Source organism: Arabidopsis lyrata (assembly GCF_000004255.2).
Source record: "Arabidopsis lyrata subsp. lyrata unplaced genomic scaffold ARALYscaffold_3, whole genome shotgun sequence".
Classification (NCBI taxonomy): Eukaryota; Viridiplantae; Streptophyta; class Magnoliopsida; order Brassicales; family Brassicaceae; genus Arabidopsis; species Arabidopsis lyrata.
In genome coordinates, this window is record NW_003302553.1 from 1,440,507 (window position 1) to 1,455,747 (window position 15,241).

General features: G+C 32.8%; 3 protein-coding genes across 5 annotated transcripts; 1 reads left to right on the forward strand and 2 right to left on the reverse strand.

Moving 5' to 3' along the window:
* Positions 1–65: 65 nt before the first annotated feature.
* LOC9320503 (two-component response regulator ARR22) lies at positions 66–1,164 on the reverse strand. Of its 3 annotated transcripts, none has more exons than XM_021033130.1 (3): positions 972–1,164; positions 529–790; positions 66–410 (listed from the first exon to the last, which is right to left on the reverse strand). In XM_021033130.1, the coding sequence occupies exons 2-3, from the start codon at positions 763–765 to the stop codon at positions 234–236; spliced, it is 414 nt and encodes a 137-aa protein (XP_020888789.1). In that variant the 5' UTR covers positions 766–790; positions 972–1,164; the 3' UTR covers positions 66–233. The 3 variants fall into 3 exon arrangements, with proteins under 3 accessions (XP_020888789.1, XP_020888790.1, XP_020888788.1); XM_021033131.1 differs by having other exon boundaries at positions 946–999; XM_021033129.1 differs by having other exon boundaries at positions 529–1,120.
* Positions 1,165–3,378: 2,214 nt separating this feature from the next.
* On the reverse strand, positions 3,379–6,397 carry LOC9320504 (GDSL esterase/lipase LTL1). Its single transcript, XM_021032955.1, has 5 exons — positions 5,975–6,397; positions 5,752–5,879; positions 5,105–5,347; positions 4,464–4,716; positions 3,379–3,937 (listed from the first exon to the last, which is right to left on the reverse strand). The coding sequence occupies exons 1-5, from the start codon at positions 6,213–6,215 to the stop codon at positions 3,702–3,704; spliced, it is 1,101 nt and encodes a 366-aa protein (XP_020888614.1). The 5' UTR covers positions 6,216–6,397; the 3' UTR covers positions 3,379–3,701.
* A 7,765-nt stretch (positions 6,398–14,162) lies between these two features.
* Positions 14,163–14,917, forward strand: LOC9320506. Its single transcript, XM_002882295.2, has 2 exons — positions 14,163–14,378; positions 14,485–14,917. The coding sequence occupies exons 1-2, from the start codon at positions 14,308–14,310 to the stop codon at positions 14,702–14,704; spliced, it is 291 nt and encodes a 96-aa protein (XP_002882341.1). The 5' UTR covers positions 14,163–14,307; the 3' UTR covers positions 14,705–14,917.
* The last annotated feature ends 324 nt before the right edge of the window (positions 14,918–15,241 follow it).

Genomic DNA, 15,241 nt, shown 5'->3' on the forward strand with positions numbered 1-15,241 from the left:
AAGTATATTAGTGCGTTCAACAAGAGAAAACCATATTTTACTATATATTTTATAAGCCACAAGAAACGACTATAAAAAAGAAATCAGACATAGATATAAGAAACCCTAAATTCCAAAAGAAACGCATGCAGATATATATGTCAAGTACACGTGTACGTGTAGACATTGTTGTATTTTTTAGGATTGGAATTTGGAAATACGGTATAGATATATAATTAATGAGCCGTCATCCATCAAGCACCCAGGAGATGGTTAATGAGAGGGAGGATCTTGGCCTTGGTTAAGGGTTTTTCCAAGCAATGGTTAAGTCCGGCTTCCATAAAAGCCTTACGCTCTTCTTCTTGGTCAGCTAGTGACGTTACCCCAACAATCATTGACGTCACTTTCATTTCTCTTAGCTTCTTAGTTGTCTAATTAAAACCAACAAAGAACATAAAAACTATATTAAAGAGGAGGTTATTTAGTGTAATGATGATCGATCCAGTTAAATTGTTTATTTGGTAAGCAAATTAAGATCATTGAGTGTACCGAAACTCCATCCCTCTCGGGCATTTCCTTATCCATTAGAATAAGGTCGAAAGATGCCCCACCGCGGTGGAGAATCACAGCCTCCTCACCATTCTTTGCCGTCTGAGAAATTCCTCCGATCGTTTTGATGATCATCTCGTGGAGTCTACAGTTTAATGGATCATCATCGACGATCAACACGTTTAGTTTCTTCTTCACTTCTGTTGACTTAGTTTTCTCAGTACCTTCTGTTGCCATCTTCGATTTCTTTTCTCTCAAGAATCTTCACCAAAAAAAAAAAGTTAAGTTCAAATGAAATTAAACTATATGGAAATTAAAATGCGTGTTTATGTTTCTATATGTGTGCGTGTGTGATCATCATCGTGCATGTATGGTTTCGTGTTTGTATATAGATGTATCTGTATCACATTAAATTACATATGTATAATGAAATAGTGGCCTACGATTTTGGATTCTAAAGAAGATCTTGTGAATTGTGTTCTAAGAACTTATAGCCATTGCATCGAAATTTATAGTTAAGAAAAAAGTGAAAAGAAAGCATATTTTTAAATGTCACAAAGAAAAGCATCTTTTTACATGAATTTGGCTGAAATGTAATCTACATTACATTCTAACTCATGAGTTGTTTAACAAACAAATATGAGAACAAGTAAATCAAAATGGTGAACAAATTTAAAGAATGTATAAGAAACATGAGTGAAAATGAAAAAAAAATATCTTTAATTAATTCTTCTAGATCATAATAAGATTCTATGTTCTTTTATTTATTTCGTTCATATCGTTTATAAGTAATCTAAAGAAAGTATGTTACTTTGATATTGTAGACATAAGAAATGTAATCAAGTTTAGATACTTTCATTCTATTGTTTGTTGGGTTTAAAGGTTTTGTTGAACGGTTGTAAAATCATTATCGAACCCATCTGCTAATATAGAAAGACGAATATTCTCATGTAAGTACTTTTATAAAAGCATAGAAGTTCATGCTTAAGCAAATTAAGCATACAAGTTAACCCATCAAAATCTACTACTTTATATGTCAGTAGTGTTCAATTTCGTATTCGTAATGCCTTCTTATGAAAATGGCTTATGTACACTCACGAAAAAAGGAAGAAAAAGAAGTAAAATCCTACTTTAGGTTTTCAAAATATATCTTACGTATTTGTTATTGTCTATTGTTTTATAGTGCATTTTTTTTTTCAACAGTTCTACCTTTTTGTAATTGTGAGATAATTTGAAGATATTTTTACTCGAAAACCAAAAATTCATCAATCTATTGAGTGGATATGGTACTCAATTTTTGTTTTTTTTTGGTTAGTGTTATTGTCATATATAGATGCTACAGCTTAATTTCTGCTCACTTTGATTACCTTTTTCAAAGTTTAGTAGCCCATTGGGCCCAATATGAATGAGGCCTATATTTATAATAAATCTAAAAGTACACCTACCGGCCCATTAATATCTGAAATGTCTTGCTTTACTGATGAAATTTGGTATTTATACCTTCTCTGAAATGTTGTATTACATTTTAGTTATTTATCCACAGGTAACTTCAAAGAATAGAGTTTTTTTCTTTCTTTTGGTGGTAAGAACTTCAAGAATATAGTAATTAAATGCTCAATACCTCAAATTATCATAATAAGTTCGTTTGGTGTTTTCATAAACGAGGAATGTCAAAATTTAAAATTGGCTTGTCTAGTTTGACGCTACGATAATTGATAAGGGTCCATCAATAAATGTCAATAGTGAAAGAATATTAAACTTCTCTATGTATATATTAAATTTTAAATACAGTGTACATACATATTTCACCCACTTCACCAACTAGAACTCAACTCCTTTATTATTATTCACATTTCAATGTCTGCGGAATACCTCAACAAACTTTCTTCTGTACTCTTCCCATCCTTCACATATTAATGAGCCATTACCACAGTAATGTATAGCGACAAGAATTTTTTCGAAAAGTACAGAGACACATATCATTACAATAACATGCAATGCAACAGTATAGATATTTCGTGTATATAATATAGTCCGGCAAAGAAATAAATAAGAGTTAAACTGTGACTCCTCATATTTAAAATTAAAATAGACTTCTTTTGACTCCAAATTAAAAGGAAATAAAAAAAGTTGGTTGCGTTTTTTAACTGGAGAGTTAAGTCATGTGCTGCCACTCTCAAATTTTCTCACATATATAGTCACTCATTTTTGAGTCCAGATGCATCATTTTTCGCACGTGATTTCGCCATACCATCATAATATCGATAATTATTTTTAGTAATCAATTTTCTTAAGAGCTGCGAGAGTTTATTACTCTTCTGAACCTATATACTACAGAATACAGTACATTTAATTAGAGCAAATAATTAATGGCTCATTGTTGACCGAAAGCAATTATTAATGGCTCATAAGTCATACCCTTTTAAATGATTACTGTATTAATTGAGATGAAACATGAAACCCTCAATAACTCTTTGTGTATGTATTTTAAGCTTTTTGTTAGTGAAGCTAATTATCGTTTATAGCCATGAGTTTTCATTTACCATGCATGCATTTTGGTTGGTTTATTTGTGTGTTTTGGTTATAAATAAAAATAGTTAAGTAAACTGAATCAACGTGGATTAGGTTAAAAAAATGAAGATTAGGTTTATGATCTCTATTTTGGTTTCAATCGAGTAGATCCTCAATTTTCCAGAGATAAAAAAGTTTATACAATTTTCATAATTATATATATAAAATAAAAATAAAATTACTTTAATCAATTAAGATTCGTTTATCAAATCTCGTTTTATTCAAGTTTAACGCTCGTAGTTCATATTAACTATATAGTGTTGAATCAATCATCTCGAGTAGAAAAGAAAACCATATATGATATATCAATCACTCCAAGTCTCCAAATATTACATGATAATTGGCACACACACCAAAAAGGACTAAACTAAGCTAACCAAGATACAACAGATCTTTTTCCAAAACAAAAAAAAAAAAAAAAAAAAAAAAAAAAAAAAAACAAGATAAAACAAGCAAAGGCATCAAACTACACGACCGACAATAAAAACTCTCTTGCATGCTTAAACTAATTGTAGCCATCAAACTTATTAATAACCACAGTAATAACAATGCAAAGTACCAATGGAATGACCTTGACATTTAGTTGACATAAATCACTTAAATTAGATTCTAGAAGAATCCAAGAGCATGGCGGTGCTAAGATTCATAGGGTGCATATACTTGGAGGAACCAGTCAGGATCTGATTAACGATGATCCTATTGGCTTTCTCTGTCGGATGAAACGCATCCCAAAACGCATATAAGTCTCTATTCGGACACAAATTCGAGATTGGTGTGCATAGTCCTATGCCATTGTACGGTCCTTGTCCACAACATGCCACCTTCGATGTCACAAACCCTACACATACACCACACATATAAATGCTTACAACTAAATGCTTACAACTACTATCTAGCTATAATCTTTTATGAACATTTTCGAGAGAGTTTGATCATAAGATAACAATATAACAAAGTACTCAATTCAAATTCGCAGACCCTACAAGCAGGTCTTCTTGTTAAACATTTCTTGTTGAAATGATATTGATAATGTATAGCAACCGACACATATGTATTAATTATTTATCACTAATACAATGTTTTTGATGAAAAAGTGGTCGTGGTCGTGCTCATTTATGAAAAGATGGTCCTACAAAGTGGTCGTGCTCATTTATAAGTTTTCGTACAACTATATATAATTACTCCAAAAATTGGTCCTTTTATGCTTATATCATTAAGTCTTATTGGACCAATTTTTTGAAGTGTTACCTTTTTCCTTTGAAATCAGTAACTAAACCCTTTCGATATTTTTCAACTATTAGTAAACATTTATATTTATAACCAATTATCAAAAAAAGTTATAAAGAGATGGGTTATATAATTACCAAATTGTTCAGGATTAGTTAGATAATCCATGTTCATTTGATAGGCATTGGCTGCTACAAAAACGTCTTGACCAATTTCAGCATTGACTGATGCGATCAAATCAACTAATCGCGGATTGAACAAAGCGGCTGCTGTTTGGAGGGCGCCATAGCACTCGCCATTGCGGCTATGCTGAGCCAGTTCCGCGGGTGCACATCCCATCGCACCAGTTCCAGTTACTAAAACTCTTCTTGCTCCCAGTTCGTAGAGTTTCTTTTTCAATGAAAACCAAAGAAGAAAAAATATAAGCATGCACTATGAAAGGAGAACAAAGTACATCATTAAGTTATTGTTACATTAAAAAAAAGCTATTAAATTTTCCTAATCATTTTTTTGTAAGTTATGTTCCCTGTTTTCAAGAGAATCATGACATCAACTACATAGTGACATAGCAAAATAAATTATTGAGGGGTCACTTATCAAAATGCAATTTCCTATAGTGAGACAACAATTAATAAATTAAACTAGTAAATGATAATGCAAGATTCAAGATTCCAAGATTTTAGCTAATTTAGTGTAAGCCCCCAATTTGTTACATGACAATATATAATTCAGTATACACATGAAAATAAAAGAGAACTAGAATTGTTTTTCTACTTACTCTGAGAATCTTTCCGTATTCGGAAATGAGATACACAACGTAGTCTGGTAACGCGAATTGGCGAGAACGAGCTGAAAACGGAATTACATAATAATTGTTGACGAAATCATTACCACCGAGTGTGATTAGGACAAGAGCTTGGTTAACTAGCTGTTGTGTAGCTTCTGGTCCGATCAATGCACTCACTCGTTGCTGGTACTGTTCGAAGTATTCCATCTGTTTAGAAATTCTAATTATGTTTACCTGCCAAACAAAAACATAATTAACAATTAGCTATATAAAACGACTGCGTTTTAAAAATTACAAGCAGTGTTTGAACCTAGAAAAGGCACGGCAGCGTTTCCATTAATCGAAACATTCGTAGTAAAAGACTATATTAATCTTAATCATCACGTTAACAGTAGTTTTCATTAAAGATAATGTCGTCAATCACGTGTTTTTGAGTTTTCCCGGAGTAACATGTAGAAAGACGGATATACCCTCAGATATTGAGGATAATCTTTTTTGTGTTTTCGTTTTCTCGGGTAATATTGCCCTCGACACGAAAATTAATGGAGAGGGTAAACACGTCTTGTCGTGCATTAATATTGCAACACTTAAATGCGTTATTTAATGCGATAGTTCTAAATTTTTTTGAAGTTGCTTACGAATTGAATTCCAGTATCGTTGAGGATTCCAATTCCGGCGGAGGCAAAATTAGCACCGACTAGAAGATTTTCTCCGGTGAGATGTGGGCTAAGGTACGGCAAAGTCGACGGCATGCCTATAGCCTCACCTAGTAGAGAGAGACACACATATTAAACAAACATTAAAGATTGATTAAAGAACCATTATATCGTAGATAGCCATGCTTGAATCAAATATGCTTACTGATAATGTCGGGAATGTTAAGGCCGTTAGAGAAACGTCCGGTGGGTCTACGGGTCGGGTAGTCGATACCATACGGGTAATTGTCGGCGCGGGCAGTGGTGACAAGGTAATCGTTGTTTCCATTGTCGACGAGAGAGTCACCGAAGACAAAGAAAGCCCTAGATTTGACTTGTGGTGCAAGAAAAGTAACAATGAAGAAGAGTGAAATTAGAAACCCTAATGGAGAACAATTGATATCCATAGTTAGGGACAGAGAATTGGACTAGATGACGAATGAGAAGCTAGAAATGTTTTCAATTGACGTATGATTTGTGAGCATATGGAGAGTGTGCTATATATATATATATATATATATATATATATACTCAATAAGTAATGTGTATATGTTTTAATTCTTTCTTCTTCTTTTTTTTTTGTGTGTGTTGGTGTGAGTTTAAAGACAATAGAGACATTAATAGAGGCTGCCAACTTGTACACCATAAAAATTGGTCTTGTTTGTTGTTTGGATGTAATAAATGTTAGAAATTGTACTATTGCTTGCTCTCCTAAAAGGGTATTATCTTTGAACCATTGAAATTCGATGTGACATAATTTTTTTGATCACCTGTTATACTGATCTCAATCTCTGCAAGCTATGTGTAAATTTTAAAGTGATTAGGTATGATCGTTCTTCATTTTTTGTGTAGTGCTGTGTTTATCCAATGTCATAAAATGGAGATGCAGTGACCGGACGGCCTCCAACGAAACTACATTGTATAACCATCCTTGACCAACTACTTGGTTACTATGTGAAATATCTATAGGCTATAGTTAACGTAACATACGTGAATTAGGCTTATCGATCATATCCTCTCCTTTTTATTCTATGTCATGGGTTTTACATGACATATTATTTAATTTAATATAGAAAACTGAACTGTGTTCATCAGCTGATGGATGGATAAACTCAAAACTAGACTTCACTAACCATCTAAAAGTTCAATTCTGGGAAGTTCTTTAAAAATACACTCATCACACCAGAGTGAACTAGCTACGAATTTTCGAAGCTGGAAGATTACATAAATAAAGCATTCAGAAAAATAAAAATAAAAAATTGTACGCAACAATTAGAGCCATTGATGTCAATGTAATGGGTCGTGTTCAATACCCTGCTTTTTGAAAATCTTTATGTATTTTATAGTGGGAGTGTTGTTCAATTTGGTTGTGAATATATATGTATTTTTTGTTTTCTTGAAATGCGGGTTATGCTTGATATTTTATACTATAGTATTAAAATTACACAAACCATTTGATGTTTTCTGAAATTGGTAAAAGAGCAAGTACACTAACCATTGGTAAAAGAGCAATTAACAAACCATTTGTTAATGCAGTAAACTTGAAAAAATTGGGTTAATATTATTGGAAAATTCAGAATAAATTCTACAAATCAAAAGAAGACTTTAATTTTCATTTGTCTTGTTTTGTATACTATTACTATGTAATTTTCTGTATAAATAAAATTATTGGAGAGAGAGAGAGAGAGAGAGAGAAGTGAATTAAGAGATCTACCAACTCAACCAGCTCACGTCATAAATTAACATGATGAAGCAACCCTATCCGACTGCATCATGATTTATGATTTTTTGAAGAATACATAAAAAAAAGTAAAATATCATCGCCAAATCATACTAACCTTTTCCGGCTATTTAATTCTTAGTTACCCTAAAGGTGAAAATATATCAATTTCTTTATTCGTAAAGTTAACAAAAATCAACCAACCCAAAGTTCAAAATATTAGTTTCTGAAAAAGAAAAAAGAGATTTTTAAAAATTAAAGAAACAGAATGGCACAATATAAATTTTTCACGGTACCATGGAAACTCAGGGCTTTGTTTTGTTTCGGCCTCTCTGTTTGCGTTACGATTCCACAAATATCTCACAACCCCAAATGATCAACAAACTTGACCCATGAAAATGAAATTCAAAAGCTCATTAAAGTTTCCGAATCAAATTGACTTCGGTTTGGTTTAACCAAACCGAATTGGAGAATTCGAACACAATGGAATTTTGGAGAGAAGATCGATTCCAACCTCTTTTTCATTGTGATCCATCACTGGTTAATCAACCCAAGTAGATGAGCATAATATCAAATCGAATTCGGTGAAATTCGACTCGAAGTCCTTTCTTCCCTTTATATAAACCTTAACCGAACCAGAATTCAGCTACTATAGTACTAGAACCGATGATAATATTAAACCAAAAAAAAATTCAAACATATAGAATCAATGAAAAAATACACTCAAATACAAAACCGCGTGAATTTTAAAATAATACATATACAAATTTAAAATTTATTAATACACAAAAAAAAATTCCGACGCATATAATTTGCTGCGCATATGCAATCCGTAAGGAATTTTTCTTTTTGTTTTATGAAGTATCCTCAATTCCTTTTGCAGCCAAAATTCGAGACTCTAAATCTTAAAAACTTTTGCTTATGTAAGTGTTTAGAGTGCAATTATATAATTTATATTCTACACTTTTGAGATGTTTATATCTGTATTTCACTTTTTAAAGCATCTAATTTGTGAAAGTTCAAATTTGTTATGTTTGGACAAACCAAATTTATAGTTGGCTTTTCATGTATATTGGTTTGATACGGCAATGTTTGGGTGCTTGAACCTAAAAATAAAAGATTGAGTTCGAATATTTCCTACACCTTAGGTTTCCATTAGAGTTCGAATATTTCCTATATACACCATACCTTTTTGAGATATGTACTTGATGAGTTAAACAAGAGTGTAGCTCAAGTACACACAATTATGATTTTGTAGAATAACTTTGTAAATAATTTAAATTTTTGTTATAAATAATTATATAGTATTTAGCATCATCACTAAACAAAAATGATATTAAACACCAGTAGTATTATTATACGTTGAGAAAAGATGGTCAACAATAACTTCATAGAAAAATGAGAAAACGTAATCAAAGAATATTTTTTTTGCATCCAAGAATTTTAACTTATTCCCAAAACAAACGCTGTTTTATTTAAGATCGTTTAGGAACCACTGATCCCAAAATATGTCCGATGTAGAAAATTGTCAACTTCCTTCGAAATGTAAGTGGAATAATAGGAAGCTAGCATACGTAAATTAAAGTGGAGAAAAAAAAAAGAGAGGAGAGCTTACAAAAAAGATTCTGTTGGTGGCCAGTATAAATATCATGTTGTATCATCTTTTCCCTCTTGTACTCGTTCTTCTCACTCTCTTCTTTCTTATCCTTTTTACTCTCTTTGATATCTCCTCCTACATTTAAAACAACAACATCTTCAACTAAAAAAAATGATGTTCTTGCTTCTCATTGTACTTGTCCACCTTCTCCTTACTCAAGGAATCTCCATTCCGCTCTTGATTTTGATAAATATGTATACCATTGGACATTTGTTTTGTTGGTAAAGCCGAAATTATAAAGTGAGAAACTAAAAAAATCTGACATGTTCAAAGATCTGTTACTATTTTCTAAAGTTGGACACTAGAAATAAAATCACTAGTACGGACCTCATTGTCATCGGTTTTCCCATGTTTTAATCTTATCTCATAGTCATTGCCATAGGCTATTCATATCTTTGCTAAAAAAAAAAAAAAAAATCAATAGGCCTTTTGTTCTTAAAATCCTACAATTTCTGAATGTGACTTGTTTATTACCTATATTGATAGTTTGTTTTTTTTAATGATAAATAAACAGAGTCCGGATGGGGACATTATTGATTGCATTCATATGAGAGAGCAACCTGCTTTTAAACATCCTCTTCTTCGGAATCACAAAATCCAGGTACGTTTGTTTCCTATCCCTCTTCTATCGTACGATTAGTTTCTTTTTTTTTTTTCACAAAATTTTTCTCTAATTTTGTTTGTTTTTTTTTTCCTAATTCAGACTGCACCCAAAGGATTATTACCCAATAAGATCAATAAAATGGACGAAAAAAGAGTGTCGCAGGTGTGGAACCGAAACGGCGCAAGTTGCCCCGACCAAACCGTACCTATAAGACGTAGCACAGTCGGGGCTAACCAAGTTAATAAAAAACACTGAACGTTCCATCCATACCCTGCCGAGGAAGGACACGAGGTAATTAACTTTTTAATAAATATAACAATAGTTTTACACATGTTGTTATTTGCTTTTATGTTAGAGTTTTGACTTTATTTTGATTTCATTTGTTAAATATTATATAGTATGCGATTGGAGAAACGGGATATCTGCGAGGAATATATGGAACAGTCACGACTATGAACTTGTGGGATCCAACTGTAGAAGAAGGAACAAGCGAATTTAGTTTGTCGCAGATTTGGCTAGTCCCGGGAGAGTACAACGGATCTAATCTCAATATACTATTGAGGCTGGGTGGCAGGTCTGGCTTTTAATTTATTTTTCTTTTCAGTATCATCACAATTATTTATTTTTATTACAATGATTAATGAAAGAGTAAAACTAATTTGATTTTTCTATTGTTTAGGTTTTTCCGGATCATTACCATGACAACCAGCCACGGCTTTTCATATATTGGACGGTGTGGTCTAGTTTTTTAGATTCCAATTTAATTCCTTGAGTAAAGAGGATAGAGTTACATTTGTAGTGTTATCATTTAATTCTTATCTGGAAAAAGGATGATGAATCTGAACTAATAATATTATAATTGTGTGTCTCACACGATTTATTTTATTTTATTTTATTTACATCGTCACTACACGACTTTATGTTCGATCTTTTAACAAATGAACAACGAACTAATCTTTTATTAAAATAGAGACATATATATACTTTCGTACACTAAATCTTCAAGTTTTTGTGATATATATAAGCCATACGGTAAACACTATTATACATTAAGGACTATATGGCATGTGATTTCTAATTAGTAATCACTCATGTGATGATAATTATGACAATTTTGTAGAATGACACATACGAGAAGACAGGTTGTCTAAACCTTGAGTGTCCAGGGTTTGTACAAGTCACCAGTGACTTTACAATCGGTGGTGCTTTTTCTCCGATCTCATCTTACGGCGGCAACCAGTTTGACGTTAAAATGTCCATATTTAAGGTATGATTAAAACTGCTTTACTAATTACGATTTAGTGGGTTAATTAATAGTATATAAAACCGAGCAACTAAAATCACGTAGAATCATTTGCAAACGATTTAATGATTGTTACAAAATGAAATATGCTTCACTCGGCTTAGTTAGTACAATTTGTGTTGTGTAAACCGATTTGGATTCGAACAATTTAGTTGGTCGTCTCTTGCTTATTATTTCTTCTGTGAAATATAGGATATGGATGGTGGAAACTGGTGGCTGGGCATCGGCCAATCATTCATCGGCTATTGGCCAGCGAAGTTGGTACAGTGGGGTGGCGAAATTGTGAACACACGCAGCTACGGCCAGCATACGACAACACAGATGGGTTCGGGGCATTTCGCAGAAGAAGGTTTTGGAAAGGCTAGTTTTTTTCGCAATCTTAGGATCATCAACTACCTCTACCACCTGCAACCGGTCCAAGAATTTTTGTTGCAGATGCTAAACTCAACATGTTACAATGTCCAAAAAGGATTCAACGAGGAGTGGGGGGCACATTTTTATTACGGCGGACCGGGGTATAATGCCTTATGTCCCTAGATTTTCGGACATAAGGATATATAGTTAATTAGTTATTAACATTTGGCTTAGAAGCCAAGCTTCCAAATCTGTAACTTTATTTATGATATTGACCAATAAGTAACAAGCACATATAAATTATAACCGATATCGACTAATACGTAATAAGCACATATAAACGCGGACGCCAATAATAATCAAATCGGGATTGTGGTTTAGGATTAAGAAGACTTTTTATTTGTCTTATGATGAAAGTATGTTTTTTTTTTTTCAAATCATGGCATTTTTTTTATTATTATAAGAGAAACTACTTGCTCCTCATAATTAACTAATTATATATAGGAAGAACATAAGGAAATTAACGGATCATCAAATTTTAATTAGTAACAACAACAATACTGTGGTTCTGGAGGATGCACAGAAATACAATGCCCTGTCGCATACCCCGATGTTATACAGTCCACGTTGCACGCATACTCTGGATATTTTTTCGTACATGGATTATTGCATTGTAGGCCGTTCGTTGCTTTGATCTCTGCACGTATATATTTACGCATGCCAAATTACATTTTCAATATTTTCATATTCTTTAATAACTGTAACAAAAAAATCTTTATAATTTCATAAAAGGTTTCACGTTTGTGTATTGGCGTTTCAATAGTTCATATGAATTCAAAGCTAACTAATTGCAATAAATATTATATAAGAAAACATACCTGCTGCCATAGCAATTTGGGTGGACAACGAAACAGCCACCAATATAACTAGAAGATAAAAGATCACTAATTTTTTTGTGAAACCCATTACTGTATCTTCTTTTTTTCCTTGGTATAAAGTCTATTGAAGAAAACAATATGGTTTGCAATTTTCCCGATCTTGAGTAAGCCCTATTTTTAGTACTCTAAATTTTGGAATTGAACACACAAATGCTATTATTTATTTTCCACACAATCTCAATATTTTATTCCACTTTTTCCTATTTTCTTACCATAAAGAGCTCTTTTTTTTTTCTTTCATATTTGTCAACAAAATCATATTTTGGGTGAAATAGTTTGAACACGTATTATTTTTACTTCCAATAAAATCTCAATTTCTTTTTTGTTTTTTTAATATATTTTGCTTTAATTAGCCTTTCATATTCATATATTTAGGTTACACTTAACTGGAACTAAATTTATATATAGGATAATCAAAACATTTGTCAAACACTCGTTCACTCTCTCTCATCTTGCGAGAGATGGGATACAAAAAAATTTAATAAAACTGCTAAGCGGAATGGGCTTAACTTTAGTCAAGATTTATGGGCCGACAGTCCTATATATTTCTAACGGCCCAATAAAGCCCAGTAAAGAAGATCGCAAGGGTTAAGAAAGAACAGGAAGGAGGCCAGGCGATGCTAAATGCTAATTATAGGAACTGTCAACGATGAAAAGCTTTTGTGTACAAACTTTCCTGGAGATCTGAGAGTAAAAGAGACAACAAGTAACAAGAAACAAAAAACAAAGGTTTTCGATGTGTGAAAATATGACCAGATACCAAATCAAAGCAAGACCCTGTTCCCAACTTCATAAGGGTGTTCACATGGAGATTTTGTTTTCATTCTGAACCTATCTGCCATTATTTATCACTTGTTCATACTACAGAGACAGAAATTTGCAAATATACTAACATTCAAATTTGAGGATATGTGAATTTATGCATGCATATATTAGGAGATACATATACTATAAAGTACTAATCCTCCAATGCCATGACATGTTAGACTAAAAAAACAAGCAGAGCCAGTTGAGGAAGCAGCCAAACTTGAGGTGGGCTACACAAATCAATGTCCGGAATTATCACGTATCTTCTACTGAAGAATCAGTCAAACATTCTCGAAACTAAAAACCATAACCATATAATAGATATACTGAAAAAAACATCTATTACTTATTGTGTAACTCATCTCAAAACTACACAAATCCAGATACCAGATTAGTAGTGCAATCACAGCAGCTGAATAACTGATCTATAACTTGTAATAACTGATCTCAAGCTACCGAAATCTAGATTAATAGTGCATATAACAGCTGAAAAAGTTAGATCCTATTTTATCCTCTCGAGCGTCCCCACTTGATCTGGCTACATTGTCCGGAGACTAGTCTGAGTTTCAGCTCAGAAGACTCCGTTACTAGTAAATACTGTGAAAAGGAAAGCATAATGGGCGCAAGGACAAACCAGAAGGGGTCCATGTGGTTGGAGACTTGATCTGGATTTATCATTAAAGCTTGTTGAGAGACTAAATCAGCATTTTGCCTTCTAGAGGAGAAACTTTCTTAATCAGATTAATGAAATCAAGAAAAGTAGAAAACTAGAGAATTTGTAATACTAACCACTTCTAGAAGGACTATCTAAAACATGCAGGTTAATGAATGTATCTATTGACTTGGTTTTGTATCTATCCTGGGTCAAAGTGTTTCTTTAAAAGATTCCTCCTCTTTCCTATTATCCTTTCAACAGAAGGGAAAAAAGAAGAAGTCACTTTATCCATACCTGTTTTTATATATATCATACACATGCAGACCAACTACTCTGTCCTTCACCATATAAATACATCTCAAATACCTACTTTCTTCTTATCTTTCTTGCTCACTGTTTCTTTCTGTTCTATCTAATAGCATTGAAACATCGTCAAATTCTCCCCTTATTCCTCTTCCAAAATGAATATTGTAATCGAAAACAACCCTTCAAGCAGAAGGTTATCCGACCTTGGAGTCATGTCATGGCCTAAGTAAGTATCAAACATGCACCTGCTCTGCATCTATTACTACTAACCACATAGACTTTCCATTCGTCATATTATTGGTAATAACATGATGAATCTCTTTGACAAATAGATGGTCTTGTCAGCCGGGGAAATATGCATTGGTATTTGAAGAAAGAGAAACATGCTATCTAGTGAAGGGAAAGGTGAAGGTGTATCTAAAAGGGTCATCTGAGTTTGTAGAGTTTGGTGCAGGAGACCTTGTGACCATCCCCAAGGGACTTAGCTGCACTTGGGATGTATCACTTTTCATCGACAAACACTACAAGTTCGATCCTCCTACTTCTCCATAATATTTCCTAATTACAATCTACTTTTGGGTTAGTCTTTATCATCATGAAGCAAAGAAGACTCTATATTCAGACACTAGGTTATGAAAGAGAAACCAAAAAGATAATGCTTTAGAATACGTACAAAGCCCTTCCTAGATTATGTTTTCAGATGTAACTTCTTTGTTTGTCATAGAAAAAGCAATTTGCATATGCCAATACTTATTTGTTTATCCAGACAACAGTAAATCAAATCTACCTAGTGTATATAGACTAAGGTAAGGGGTTGCTGATCATAGAAGTAAATGTGATCCTAAGCTTCTGAAACATAGTTTGAAACTTACTTTCGACTACAATCTGCATATTCAATGAAGGTTGGTGAAATATATAGCGTGGGTTAACTGTTTACTGTATATTTTCTCATAATAGATGTGAATTTCTGTTTCGTACTAAAGGAACTTGCTAACTGAAGGATTCCCAATAAACTGATATTGTTCTTTATTCTTATAAAAGTTTCTATCAAAGAATCTTATCATGAGGCTATTGGTAATCTATTACTAA